Source organism: Augochlora pura, chromosome 9 (assembly GCF_028453695.1).
Source record: "Augochlora pura isolate Apur16 chromosome 9, APUR_v2.2.1, whole genome shotgun sequence".
NCBI classification, from domain to species: domain Eukaryota; kingdom Metazoa; phylum Arthropoda; class Insecta; order Hymenoptera; family Halictidae; genus Augochlora; species Augochlora pura.
Genome location: NC_135780.1, coordinates 5,678,078 through 5,694,066, shown reverse-complemented (window position 1 = coordinate 5,694,066; position 15,989 = coordinate 5,678,078). Strand labels below are relative to the sequence as shown.

Sequence of the window (15,989 nt, the reverse complement as noted above, 5' to 3'; positions counted from 1 at the left end):
TTTAGCCGCGATGTTAAGTATGGAATATATGTATAAATAATTTTGTTTGTTTCTCGTGTTATTCGTTCCTTCGTTTATGAAATATGTTGATGATTCGATTATTGTAAAATTGTTTTCTTTAACATTCGGATGGCAGACATTTTTTGACAGAAATATAGCTAAAAGTAGGGAAAAGTAATTTATTTATTTCTTACCTAAAAGTATTATTATGATTATCATTAATATATCAATTTAATATAGAACGTTACATCGCCTAAATTTTAATATTATAAATAAACGTTCAAAGTTCTCTTTCACTTAATTCTGAGACTTTGAAAAATCGATTTCAATTTAGAAGACACGAATAACATTTTCTAATTAAAATATGAATACAAATAGACCTTGCTATCTATTCTGAAATTACAGGGCAACGAGTAAACACCTGTCCGAGAGACTATCGTCTCTGGATCCTCGAAATCCCCGACCCCCGATGATCATTGAGACGGTTCTCGGGAACGTCTCAAAGGCGCGTCCTCGGGTCTCTAACTGTTTGACTCGGGGCGTCCCGAGACAGTTCGAATCCCATCGCCGGTGGCACGCAAAACGTTCACCTGTCCGTGATAGAAGATCGATACCAGCGCCTGAATGAACTCAATTTTCCACGGTGTCCAGTAATCTCTGCGATGTAATCACGGGGATGCCGACAAAACGATCCATCATACGCAACTCGAAAAAGACGTTGCGCGCCGGCGCGTGTGTGTGGCCGATGACTTACAATGTATCATCCACGGGTAATTGCTCCCATGGTGGAAGCGGCTAATTGTAAAAGGGAGGAAGAGAGCGGCGAGACAGTTTTATCAATCGACGATATCAGCGCACAAAACCGGCGGCTTGAAAAGAAAAAGAAAAAAAAAACAAGCAACCGCGTAACGAGCTTTAATGAGCCCGATGCCGATTTTCCCAACACCTTTATCGGCGTTACTCGTCTCCCTCTTATGGTACGCGTCCACGGCTCGAGACAATGTTCTGCTATCCGTACTACGATTTTTATACGGAATAAAGCTGTGTAATACTTTTTTATACTTGTACGCGATTAAGTTCATTAAAATCGTAGGGAGAGTCGTTCAAATCGTTAATAATATTTATATATATTATATTTACGATAATAATATTATCTTTTCGACTCGTTCTTTTTCTCATTATTTTCTTTAAATCGTTAATAATATTTATATAATATATTCAATAATATTATCTTTTCACCGAGTCTTTTTCTGATTATTTTCTTTAAATCGTTAATAATATTTATGTAATATATCTAATAATATTATCTTTTCAGTTTTTCCTGATTGTTTTCTTTAAATGTTATTACTTGGGCACAGTATTTATATTTATTTTATTTCCTCATAAAAATTCATGCAATATATCTACTATTGTTAAAAGTAGATATATCAATACCTCGTACACAGCCCATTTTATTCCATTTCAAAATCGACCCGCCCTCACGAAAAAACCCTATAATAACGAAAACAAGCTAAGATATCTCGTATTAGGCAACCCCGCCGTAGTCCGCGAAAATATGAAACTCCTTTCTTCCCTTTCCTGTTTCCTTTTTTTGCGTGAACCACTCACGGGGGCCCCACTTTCGCAGGGGAGGGGGGGGGCTCGAAAACCTCACTATTTATGAGACCGCTCTTGAAAGGGTCCATCCACTTTCGGAACGCGGTCTACGGCATGCCGGAGCACCTTATTATCTGAAAATCCTAGGATACCCATTCGACGGATATCCCTTTTCTGGGTTTTATACATACACGGTAGCCGGACCTCCACCTTTTTATTGATCTTCCCTACTTCGCGGCTACTCCAACGGCTCTCCTATTTCAAGGGAGAAACGGCGGGGGTGTAGGTTTTGGGCCGCGGGACGTTGAAATTTAATCAGGCGCTGCGGAGATCGAGGTTTTAATTCAACCGGTGTAATTTGGACGAGTGCAATTCGTTCCGATGACGCGCGGTTCATATAACGTTCGCCAGCGCGCACGCGCACGACGTTTAGCTGCGCGCAGAATGCGGAATTGAGTTGTAATCGTAACAGAGAGACAAAAAGGGAAACGTCCGGGGGTTTAAGAGAATTTCCCTCGACGCCTGACTAAAGCGAGCATGCGCTTGCTTGCTCGCTTGCTTGCTTCCGCGGGTCTCTCGTTATCAATGATCGCTCGTTAACAACCGAGACGACAGAAGACGTTACATACGTAACGAAGTCGCGCCACCCACGCGAACATACCTTTCGCACGCAAACGTGGAATACCATTTGTTACGTAATTCGAGGTACGCGAATGCGGCTTTAGTTATCTCGATGTTGGTTGCGAACTTAATTGCGTTGCCTATGGGATCTTGATTAATAACAAGCTGCCGATCTTTGCGCTAAATATCAATTTTGTTAAATCGTTTACGAGAAACGGAGGCCCTTAACCCTTTAACGTACCATTTACTCGACAGTCGATTAGGATTAGGAATTAGGCGATTAGGAATTTTTCAGAACATTAATGTTTATTCCGTTACTTGTGTAATTACATATTAATAATAAGGGATTAGAATTTAATTCCAATTTTAAGGGAATAATATCCGTTTTTAATTATTTATTACTAGCAGTATCCATCACGAGTCGGACTCGTCAAAGTATGAGAAGGGGTTAACTACTACATCGATTAAAACTTTCGCAAAGTTTGGATATTTATTGCGTTGTCATTGATACAATAATGGTAACTAAGACATCGAGATCAATTGATCTTACCACCAGTCATATTTTCTTTGTGAAACTACCTCATTTGCAAATTTTATAATAATGTGTATTTTTTAAATTGCGTCTATTATGATATCAATTTGTTTCCAAACATCGATTTATCCACTTAAAGATTAAAAGGTTTACCGATGCATTAATCTGGATGTTTTTTTATTGGCATTTTATAGTCCCAATCTAAGTTAACAATAAATTGATTACCATGTCTCTTCTTATTCGCATTAATAAAAAATCTCTAATTTATCGACGATATTTTTATTGCTATATTCTTGATGATAAAAAGGAATTTCGATTACACCGGTGAATGCCAGTTAACTATGCGTTACTATGTTATCTTTGATAATAACCAACGGGGCCGCTGGCTGTAACTTGAGAGCGATCGAACTGGTCGAAGCACAGTAGCAAACGTCCAGAGACAACAATCCCTGCTAACCCCCAAACGAACCCTTAGTAACGGAATTCAAGTTTTTGTTGGAATTTAGAATTATGCTGAAGAAACATCGTCAATACGTTGGAAACGTATCTAAATGAATTCCTTGGAATGTTGAAATTTCAACTGCCATCTAATGGTTCATTTTTGACGATAAATCGGCGGCGAGGAGCAGCGCGGTTTTACGATGAAGCACGTGGCCGTAGGAAGGCTACGAGACGAAGGGAACGGCATCGGAGCGCGGAGAAGTTGCCTTTATGCAACGCCGTTATATTGTTCCTGGGGAACCCCCTTGACATCGAGCCCCAAGTGTTTCGCGTGCTATACGAGCCTTTCACAGTTTCGAGTATCCACGCGTGTGCCTGCGATCCCGGGGCGCTGCTTCTGAAAATCCGCGCCGATACGCGCCGCACGACGACGCGCGCATTTCGACGACAATGCCTCGCTGAAAATCGTACGAGTGCTCGAAGACACGGCGCTTGCGATGGACCATTTCGAATACTTTAAAATACTAAATTCTAATTGGTCGACTGAAAGTCAAGAAAAATTGCGGTCATGCCGAGTACCGTTTTAATATAATAATTGTACGCAGTGGCTTGCCGATTCGATGATACAATAGATGAAGCGTTGTTTCGTTCGTCTTTGCAAATTGTATCGGTTGGCGACAATTCTTGTTGGGAAGAAATATAACACAGGCAAAGAGTTAGCACTCTATGTTGTTTTAAGTACAGAAAGTAGCTTTAATAAATTATTTAATTCAGCTGACAGAAAATCGAATCAGCGCACTGTATATTTATCGAATTTAGGAATTTATTCAATTACTTCCTGTGACAGAGTTATAATAGAATTATTTGTACAATAATTATAAAATTACCTGCGTAAAATGTGATAGTATAGTGCAAGACATAACAATATGTACCACATTGAAAGCATTTGAAATCGATTGAAATCGTTTATTAACTACCTATGGCATTATTTTTATCTCAGTTGCAAAGCTTGGAATTGATTTATCTCGAAAAAGAAATTAATGCCATTTCATATTTACTGTTCTAACTGTTCGTCGCTCGTCCGCGTCGTTCTAATATGGAAAGGGGTCACGATACGAGCGGATTTTCAATGAACCAAGTTTGAAATCGAGGAAACCGGCGGTCCTCGAAAAAAGTTTATTAACGCGCCTCGGTTTTTGTTTCACCGGGGCGAGCGAGGACGCGGAAGTCGACGAAGAAGGATAAGGAAACGAACTCTCTTACTTTAAAACTAATCCGAGTTGTTGACAGTTTTAGCAGAAGAAAAGCTTCTCTTTCCACGGCCGGGAAGATTGCGAAAACTTTTCTGATTTAGCCACTAACCGACGGTAAGCCGGCCGATTATTGTCCGGGCCGAACATCATTACCGCTTGATTATTCCTGAACGACGGGAGACGATTTAGAGTGCGCTTCTAGAACTCGTTATCTCGGTCCATCCTATGGGAGTTCTTTGTACAAAGACGGAAGCCCCGCGATAAGTCGGACATGATCGTCTTTCGAACGGGTTCGAAAGTCCCCGTGACTCGAAAAACCGCCCGGGAATAACGTTAGCCGCGTTAGGGTCCGCCGCACGATAACAAATTATAATCGCCGGCCATCGATTTTTATGCAATTACGATGAAACACCAAAGAGCGAACAATTGAGTTTTTGATCATTATCAATTATTAATTCTATATGAATAATCGTTCTCAACGAAGCACCGAAAGAAGCTGATCGCATTGCAAAAATAAAGGAACGCGAGTACCCGAGCAAATCTAATAATAAAATATATTCCGGGCCCGTGTTTCACTGAAATAACACGCGCGATGTTAACGGCGGTCTAACGAACTACGATCGCGTTTAAATATTACAGGATGCCGAAGCTAATCTGTCCGAGCGTGTCGGAAACGTGATAGTCCTCGCTCCTTATAGATTCGCAATGATTCGGCATTGTTCCGGGACGTTTTATCAGCCTCGAATCGGATATTTCGCGGACAGCCCCGTTATCGTCCAGTCCAGTTACGTTTTACCAGTTACCCGAGAGAGTCAATTGATACTACTCCGGGCGGCGATTGTTGCAAACAGCGATTCTTATCGGCCGCGGGGCGTGGTTCGTATTCCAGCAATTAGAGGTGCTGGAATTCGCAGTTAGCACTCGCGGCTCTTGTGCGTTCCGACCGTGCGCGGCGTTACCGCTCTCGAAGTTATGTTCATGTTCACCTACGCGCGAATCTGTAACGAGTTTTTAGCGCTCGCGAACTCGTAACTGTCGGTTAACGTTTCGCGATTCATTCCGGCGTAGCGCCCGTTCATTCATGACCGCTTATTTCCGCGGCGATGTTCCGTGCCCGACGAAAATCTCGACGGAAACTCGTTGATCAGCTACCTTTATTGTTATTTATTTATTCAAGCTTCGCGGCCAGAAAGCGGAGATTTCGCTCGCATGAATTATTAAAACTTCCCGCGTACACTCTTCTCTGTTCGTTATTTTTGTTTTATATAACCACTCCGTTTCATTGTATTTTCCCTATATTTTCGAGTTATCCTACTTTCGTCCTTTCGCAGCCTGTGCAATTTTTTTTAGCGGACGAAAAGTCTCTTAGAAAATTCAAAAATTGATTTTCAAATTATTTTATAACATTTCAATTGATTTTTAAATTAGAATTGATCCTAACAAACAAATCGCGTGTATTTTAAGCAAAATATTTTCTGCATCGATTATAAAAGCCCTTATTGCATTTTTCGTTTTTTTCTCAATTTACTAATCAACAAGTCTGTAATTCGGATTTGAAAAGCTTTGAATTAAACTTTCTAAATTGGTCGGCGATCGCGCGCAGCTCGTTAAAAATATAACTGGGGAAAGTAATCAGCGATAATTCTCCGCGCGGTTACGTGATATAAAATTTACTAAATTGAAGCCCACCCCCCCTCGATATCCTCCGGTGAAACTGTGGCACAAAGAGGAGCGACATTCGTTACACTATTTAATTATCGTGGAATCCTGTAAGTGAGACCCATTAGTACAAGCAGGTGTAATGAACTAGTTTAATGAGCGTTTCTTGCAACGGCATCCTTCTGCCATCATCCCCCCATCGTTCTGCAATTATAATAATCCAGTCAGCGCGATCTGCTATCTGTGAACCCCGCCCCCCTCCTCCTCCAGAGCGATATCGCTGCGAACATTGCAGCGTCAGTATCGCTGATTAGGCTGACTCTGGCGGGAACATTAGCAACGACAATATATATGTACATTGCAACATTCGATTCGGTCCGGTTTTTCTCGTCGCATGCTATCTTCCGTGTCACGGCTCATCACTGCGATAATACGCGCGTCGTTGCCTTCACTCTCTACTATGTATATACTATAGCAAAACGTGGTGAACATGCAATTTCGTAAGGACGAAATATAATTGGCAGAGCGTAATTATATTTGCAAAAAGATAGAAACAGTTCGAGGGATTTGAAAAATTCGTGGCCATTATCTTTCGATCGATTTCGTTCGAATTCTTAATTTACTATAGCTGACTTCGCTTGAATTTTTTGTTAATAATTTCATTATTCATCATTTTCATTAATAATCGTTCGAAATTTAAAATCGATTTTCTGGCCTATAATATTCCCTTTTTTATATAACCTAGCGCACTTAGTGTGTGAGGGTAAGAGGGTAAGAAGGCTTCTTCAACCCTTCATTAAGGGTTATTAAGAGTTAATTAAATTAATATAGTAATAGTTCGATATCTATTACTGAGATTAATCTGTTAAATTCTACCACCGTAAGCTCCACCATTATTACATAATTCTTTAAATATTAAATATCTGTGATTAATAAAATAAATGAAAATTCGAATAAATGAAACGAAAATTTAACAACGAGCTAAATCATTACGTAACAATGAACCCGAAACGATCTAAGGGCGTGACATTTTTCTCCCCTGTTTCCGCGGAAACTTCGACGCATCGAGGTAACGCTGAATTATTTCCCCTTGATTGTTCACCTGCCTCTATTAGGTAACAGTCGTCGGGTGGTAAATCGTCAAGTTAATTTTCTCCAAATAATGGGCAAACTTCGCTGTATAGAGAGAGAGAGAGAGAGAGGGGGGGAGAGAGAGACTTCGCCGTGGGTAATGGAGAACGTTCACGTGGCTCCAGAAACGGCGGTTAACAATCCTGAAATCGCGAAGGCGTGATTCAACTCTGACACAAATGGCGGTACATTAAATAAGTGGCAGAAGCAAAGTACGTCAGGGCGCGAAGGTAATCAGAATTAACAATTCAAAGCCCTCGACGTCGTTCGCGGAGCTACGGAACGAGTTGAAGACTGCCGGGAGAGTGCTCTCGCCAACGCCACCTCTCTCCTCCCCTCCCCTGCCCTACCCTTACACCCAGATCCCGCCAGTTGACAAAGTTCGCTAGTAATCTTCTAGTTGGGACTCTCGGCTTTAACCAACCTCTACCTTTCGTGCATGTGCAACTCGGAACTTCTAATTTGTTCGCGCTGTCATTCGACGCGTTTCGTTTGCCAGGATCCACACACAGCGACAAGCCGTGACGCGCGACTCGACTCGACTCGACTCGACCTACCCCCTCGCCGCACGGCCATCGAGTTCAAAAACTTTGGAAAACGTTTCGTTACGAATCCCCCCCGTACCCGAATCTCTATTTGATTTTAAGGGTCGGCCAGGGAAATTGTCGGTAGTTAGACGGAAAGTTTCGCGGTATCTGGGATTCGAAGCTACCGCTAGCGAAGTATGTATTCTCTTAAGAATATCGTGTTCCAAGGAAATTATTTTTAACGGTGATTTGCTATTGACCCTTTAGATATAAACATTATTAACCACTTGCCGTACTTTAACGAGATGGAGGGAGATTTATAATAATAACATGTTAAGTGTGAATATTCATCCGTTCCTTTGAGCAGGGATTAGATATTATTCTTTTGTTAGCAATATTTAAATGTTGAAGTAGATGTATAAGCGAATAATAAATATAAAATTACGGTTTCTTCGAAGAATTTAGTACGATGGAATAAATGGTCGAGAAAATGGTACGGCAAGGGGTTAATTAAAAAACAATGAAAAGAATATTTTAAGATAGCGTTTTATCTAATCCTACAATTTTATATTATATTATTTTGTATTATATTTCAACTCCGTCGTACAGTGATTTAGCGTTGTTATCAGCTTCGATTAACAAACTACTCTTTTTATATTTACAGTCACTGCAAATCATCCACCACAGAGACCATGGATACCATTGACGAGACCGAACAGGACGAGGCCGACATGTAAGTCCAATAAAAATAATTATAAAATCGGATCTGTCTTTGGTATCGAAATCGCGTTCATTTTAATCGTCTAGGCGAACGCGAGCCTTTCATCCATAAAACAACATCGAAATAGTCTTCGGAACTGGAAAGCCGTATACAGTTCGAACGATCCCGACGCGTTCGATATCGCATTGTAACATATTTAGTTACTGTTACCAGAAACATATCAGGTAATCCGAGGAACGCGTGCAACGCCAGAAGCGATTTATTACCACTCGCGCCCTATAACTCGGGCACGGTTGAATCGGAATTTAAGATTAACCGGAATTATTAATTGCCGAGTAATAGGTAATTTATAGAACCCCGAATCCGTTATCTCGGAAAACTTCTTGCGCCGGTTCCATTAAAAAATAATGATCGTATATAAAATATGTCGCTGTTTACGAAGCTTTTCCGACACATGAAATACTTTGTTATATACCTTATATTACATGTAATAATTAATTAGTAAACAGAAATTTTATTTTATCATGCAAAATGACAAATTTAGCGCAACCCTTTTACGGCTCCTATTTTACTATATTTAATGCCTCGATATATAAAATACAGTAAAATGTGCAGGTTTACCTATGTAATAACATATTAAAGGAAATTAAAGCAAATCTGGAGATATCTCGCGACGTACAATTTAATGGTACGGTAGATATTCGTAACGTCAAACATTTCAATAAAAAAAGGAGAGTCGGGTCAGTTGTTATTCGTGTAGAACCGAGCGCGCAAAGGGGTGGTAGATGGCGGGGTCGTTACAGAAATGCCTAAGGCTTCGCGAGTACGATGATGCGACCCTGATTAAAACTCTCGGTACGTTGTATGCGCGTGGAATATTTATAAAACGCCGCGCCTTCTTCGATATATCGCGTCCTCTCTCTCTCTCTCTCGTGCCCGCATACTTGAAAAATTAAGTATGCAAAGGTCAATAAACGACTCGATGCCGGTGTTACGAAATTAGTTATGATGAGTTGCATACCGAGGCACGAGAAATTGCGAATTTACCGGCGCATAATTTATTACGAGTTACAAAACGATGGAAAAAGATGGTGCCTGGACTGTGGCAAAAAGTACGAAAACGCTGATAAATCGTGCGATCAATTTTCTCTGTTGACTAAAATATTTGAAATTTTCAAATCGGTAAACGACTTCAAATTTGGAAGGCTTGAACAATTTATCTCTTGACGCAGTATTTTCTACGATATCCGATTTCATTTGTCTTGGCTTATTACGTAGAAATACAGGAAAATATTTAGTTATTTATTCTAAAATTGATTCTTAAATATATTTATATTCTTATAAACATATATATATATTTAATAGTTTATTCCTCCTTTGATTAATCTAGTTTTTGGCATTAAAAATATTTTCTACAAGTAGTCCCCATTGGTCTCGATTTATTTGATTTTTATTGTACCTTATTAGATAAAAATGCTTGCGCAAAATTTCGTGTTTGATTAAAAGCCCCCGGGACTTTTGGGACATTAGTAGACGAGCAGAGTGATGGAACGAGACCTAACCGCGACTTCTAATGAAAGCCCGCGCAATCCCCGGGCGGAATTAAACAAATATTAGCCGGTGGTGAATAGGAAACAAGGCGGCGGAGGTGTGGGAGCATATTGTGGAGGATAAAACAGCGGGTTTAATAAATGTCCCGGGAGACAAGGTAACATAGCCTGCCCCCAAGTACGAACATCTTGGCCATTGGTCAACGCCGAGCCACTGAACCGGCGGGGTTTTCGTTCTAGAGACGGCTATGCCGTGCCATCTGGACAGATTTATTGCGCAACATCAAGAAAGAGCTGGAAAACGGTATACATGGTGAACGGAATAAAGAAGGACCGCGCGGAGCCGATCCGACATCAGAGATGAATAAAAAAAGGAACCTATTGTCGGCTCTTCTGTGCCGCGCGGGGAATCAATCATTTCATTATGGGATACGCCGTTTGTTATTTTTAACTACCGTCTCCGTCTACAGTTGGGTAGCAAATTATACAGCAAATAGATTCTATTTCATATTATACGATGACCGAAAATACATGATGGATTCGTCTCATTTTTTCAGGCTTTAACCTGACTTAATAGCACGTTTTACCGTAACTTATCATCTTTACGGTATTAAACAATTTTGCGACTGGATTCGAAAATGACACGAAATGATGTCTGATGTTTCATTAAATCATCCCACTTAGCATGGTATTAGATAAATTATAATTTTGTTAAATATGTATCATTGATTTTACCAAACAACGGCCTAAGTTACTATACGATAAAAGTCTAGAGAAAATTTAACAAATCAGCTGATAGCTATAATGATGTTATTAGACAACGGAGAATTTCTGTATTTATGGCAAATATGTATAGATTATTTTAAACCTGTGGAAATCATACGAATTGAAATAAACATCAACGCAGCTCCGGTATAAAAATATCAATTGCTAATCAATTTTTTAAATAACACTAATAAAATATCTTAAAGAAAGATTTACGGACAATTATGCACAAATATGAAACTATACGTCTGGGAACATTATTAAAAATAGTCACGAGAATGTAGATTTAAAAAGAGAGAATTAACGGTTTAAAATTGCAATATTTCGTGTAAATCAATTCGAATAGAGAAGAAAGTGAAAACATTTATTTAGAAAATCGTTCGCGCAAGAATCGCGGAGCGCAACCGACGTCTCGCACCCTTTTCAAGAGAAATTTCAATAATTCATACGTCTCTCGGCCGGCGCTATTCATTTTTGTCGCATCACGCGCGACGAATAAACAGAGAAAATAAAGCTGAGAAATATCGGCGTGGTCGACAAAGTTTTCTTGTTGTTGTTGTTGTTGTTGTTTGTTGTTGCTTTTTTTTTAACGCGGCATATTCGTGTCACATGGTGCACACGGGAGAACTTTTTCGGCTAACCCGATACATTGTTTGAATATTTCAAAACTCTCTTCATTCACGCGTGGCCGTAGAATGTGACAGCTTTTGTTTTACGAATAATTTTTTGGTATATTTCGGTGTTCATTATTTTCTAATATCGTAGTATATAAGATAAAATATTATCGAATTCTGATAAAATAGTACGTTCATCTGATAATCTAAGGAATAAATTAATAATTTCTCAAACGAATAAAGATATAGCTTCGAAATCGTTAAGCTTCCATGAATCAAATGTGTAACTATTATTTGCACCCGATTACTGTAACATCGTACGTCCAACATCAATTATTAATGTGAACAATAATTAGTAAACCGTTGAATTAAGTGGTATGCAATAACTTTCGCTGAAAGAGTCTCGGAGAATAATGAAAGTATAATGAACTGACAGTGGTAATAAAAACATTTGGAATTTAAATCGAATAAATGGCTGCCAACTCCGATAACGATCACGTGTATCTAATGAACGTTTTGTAACGCGTGCTGAATTCGTATAAATTTCGAAAATGAAAAGAAAAATTATTTCTGACACTAATATTTCTTCTGCGAAAGTTTTTAATTGAGCTCCTCACGCGAAGTGGAAATCACTATTAATTATCAGCTGTTGTAACAAAGTTATCTCCAGAATTTTTCAATCACAAAATAATCATTTCCATTTCGAATGATTTCATTTTCTTACTCTGCAATTCTTTCCACAGTTTAATTATTAATTCATTCCTTACAATTAGGACTGGCTTAGAAAAAATAATTAACGCACGTTTCCATGAAACAGTGTGTTCTATAGCTTGCAATATTCGAACAGAAAAAGAAAGTGTTGCGATTCGATGAGAATCTCAGACGTCCTCGCCCGAATAACACAGCAACCTAGATTCGTTCAAAGAATCCGAAAGCGTTTGGAAATGAAAACTCAACCCGGTCGAGGATGGAAAGTTATCGACAGCCGTTCGGACGGGCAAACATTTGTAACTTGGCGGCTATCAACAATGGAGCAACGTTGCGGCGAGCGGCAATAAAGCCGATCGTTTCTCGTCATTTTGCAACGTTTTGTCCAGTTAACAAGCGGCGAACGGCGGACAGATTAACGATCCTCTCTCTCCGGCGAGGAACGATAGCAAGGGCTGGCGGCGATTATTAATGAAAATCTGACGATCGAAGGTGGTCGGTTAACGACGAAAGTGACAATGGTAATGATTACAGCTTGAATAGTCATTCTAATAAGTGTCTAATTGTATCGGGGAGGAGGGGGGGATGGCAAACGTCGGAATGATAATGACGCATAATTACCCGTCTTCCAAAGAAGCTGCGCGCAGCACGTCTGACCATGCCACGCCGTTGGCCGCCGTAATGATTATGATTGTCAGGGGCGTCGCGAAAGCCGCAAGAAGTAATTTGCACGGTCCTCCGCTGGCATGGTCGTTAGTCCCATTCCGCGTTACTGCACGTATCAACCCATCACGACCAACGGATTTCAAATAATTCCACGCGTTCCTGGGTCGGGGAGATGAAGGATAGGAAAAAGGGCATCCGCGCGCGCGCGCGCGCTCGCGCACCGGTATTGTAACGGTCAGGAACGGATGGAAAATAATATTGGGCGAGCGCGAAAGTTCTACGGGGCTTTTTTCCCAGCTAACAATCGGTAACAACCTGTTCCGGGTATTTTTAGGAACGCTCGGGCGTAAGTGATTGACGGATTTCAATTTTCTCGTTCGCAGAAAATCAAAGCGTGTTTCAGTTGATAATTTATTGACGGCGAATCTTTATGCAAATTTGAAGTTTCATACTTAACACTTTACTTAACACTTTATTGATCGACTTTTTACCAAGGTAACTAATAATTTATTATCTATGTATCTGATCTCTGTAGGCTCCCGTATTATTATATAATTATTTAACACGTTGACGACGGCTTGACCCACCGGTGGGCTGCGTACATTTTATTATTTTTCTTGCATTTCACAAAATAGATACTGCAAAGTAGGTTTATGTTATTTTATCTGAACATTATGAACAGATATTCAATATTAAAACCATAGAAATTCAATATTATAAACTTAACACAATTATTTAATTTTCGTAAATTTCGGGCGCCGACTCGCAGAGAAAATCGCGAATATCGGCGGCGGCGTCAACGTGTTAAATATATTAGATATCTTTCGCGATTAATTGAATTGAAATGTATATTACTTAACGTACAATTATCATATTATATATCGGATTCCCACGACGCCGAAAATATAGCGAACGGCGGGACCTCGATCTTCGAACTCTGTATCAAGAGATAGGAAATAGAATCTATTAGGAATAACGATGGGAAGTCGAGGCGTCAATCGTTCCGACTTAATAATCGAAGTGATGCGAGCATACGCTCGGCACGGCGTCCGATCGTCGAATCCGATTCTACTTGAATCGGGCCGCGTCGGTTTTCAACAAACTTGTCCCGGGTCCCTGTCGGACGCAGAACTCGAAGTCCTTAGACCGAGGAGGAAGAGATCGCTTCTTTTCTTTCCGTATTCATCGCGCGGGTGTTTTTGCGGCGCGGCTCGCTGTAGAAAGCGGCTCTTGTCAATGGCAGCTAGAGAGGAACCGTGAAAGCCGGGGTAACTCCATTTACGGGCAGAGAGACAGGATTTCCGCAGGCCGTGACCCACGAGCACGGGCTGAACCAGTCGCGGAAAATCTGGACAGGTTACTTAATTACGCAAGTAACCCGGGTGATCACCTGAGCTATATTCAGCAGCGGCTTTGATCTATCCTGGTCGATCTTCCGTTTGCGTTTCCAGGCTCGCGGAGCGTCGATTTTATTTGTTATTGTATTATATATTTCTTCTTATAATATTTCCGTGAAAATTGTGATCATCGCCGCATCATCGTAATTACGTGATCATCGGAATAAAAATATATTAATATATTAATCATATTAATAAATTAAATATCATATTAATAAATTTATATTAATAATAAAAAAGGCTTCCTCTCGCGAGAAATCCTCGGTTCGGCCGACCGAACGCTCTTCGCCCATAGATCGGCAAATAAATTGAATCCGGTAGCACAAGCGGTGGGGAACAATCGATAGCGACAATATCGGGATTAAGCGAAATGATTTAGTCAAGAGCTATCGTGATTCTCTTCGGCGAGAGAGGATCTCTCTCCTCTCCGTATATTGCTTTTACCAATGCGCTCGAGCTAATTTCAGCGGCGCAGAGGTTCGCGATAGACGGGGCCGAGTTAAAGCTGTAAATCAGTGGTCCTATTACTGCGAACGGTTGCTAGGAGCCGGGAGCAACTTGCCTATAGAGAGTGTAAATAATTGAGCTGCGGTATCTGCCGCAATCCAATAAAGTATAGAGGCACCGAAGTAAGTACCGGCTCTTGCAGTACGCTTCGACCGTACCCCCTTTACTCGTGGAAAGGATACAGCCGAATAAAGCATGCGAAAACTGCCCTTAATGTCGAATCAGATTCCCGATGATTTCTCTTTCCTCGTTAAATTCACACTGTGCTCCGGACTTCCAAGACTCTGCGCCATTACCGTTCCGTCGATCGTAATTGCAAATCTGATTTTTTTATGTTCCATTGCATCGTAAATAGACCGCAGATTTTTATGCATTCGCGACGAGATACCAGCTGACGAAAGAGTTAAAGAAATTAAAAGAATTTAAGATCGTTGATATTTTCAACTTTAACCCTTTTCGGTCGAGTGGCGACTCTGAGGCGCCGCTAAAAATTATTATACCAAGTTTCAAAATAATTTTCATCGGACTTACCGACATTGAAAAATTTTGAAGAGCTTTGAAGTCTCGAAATTTAATATAATAATATTACAAAATTATAATATATAAGTTATAAAATACTCCAAGTTATATAAAATAGAAAGCAAAGGGTTAATAAAGATATTATGCTTCTTGCAACTCGTACAAACAGTGTATAGTCTGTGCAAAGAGCCATGTCCTAATTCCGACACCCAAAGCAATGCAGTTTGATACTTTGATAATTTATAGAATGCAGATCGAATCTCTTAACCCTTTGGACTACCTAAAACTTTATTTTACACGCGTCTCTGTATTGTTATATATTAATTAATCACGACCAATATTTTTCCTCCAATTCCTCCAATATTTTAAACAAAGTCTCGAGTCTAAGAAATATTAATATAATAATTCTAGAAAATATTCGAGATCGGTTTCACTCGTCTGCACGAATTGTATAAATTTGAACGATTTCGTAACGACCGATTTTCTGTTGCAGGTATATTCACAGTGATGTGTTACAACGTGTTGTGCGACAAATACGCGACCCGGCAAATGTACGGTTATTGTCCGAGCTGGGCGCTCGACTGGGAATATCGGAAAAAAGGGATTCTGGACGAGATCAGGCATTACGCCGCGGACATCATCAGCCTGCAAGAGGTTGAGACGGATCAGTTCTACAATTTTTTTCTGCCGGAGCTGAAGCACGACGGCTACGACGGAATCTTTTCGCCGAAGTCGCGGGCGAAGACAATGGCGGAGAACGACCGGAAATACGTCGATGGCTG

The 15,989-nt window shown here is 40.3% G+C and overlaps 1 protein-coding gene across 2 annotated transcripts in view; it reads left to right on the top strand.

The window, feature by feature from the left end:
* LOC144474819 (uncharacterized) overlaps nucleotides 1-15,989 on the top strand; it is a 292,010-nt gene extending 276,021 nt beyond the window's left edge. For both annotated transcript variants that reach the window (XM_078190139.1, XM_078190138.1), the window contains 2 exons: nucleotides 8,425-8,493; nucleotides 15,701-15,989. In XM_078190139.1, the coding sequence (XP_078046265.1) occupies nucleotides 8,425-8,493; nucleotides 15,701-15,866 (235 nt within the window). In that variant the 3' untranslated portion in view covers nucleotides 15,867-15,989. The remainder of the gene's footprint in view (nucleotides 1-8,424; nucleotides 8,494-15,700) is intronic.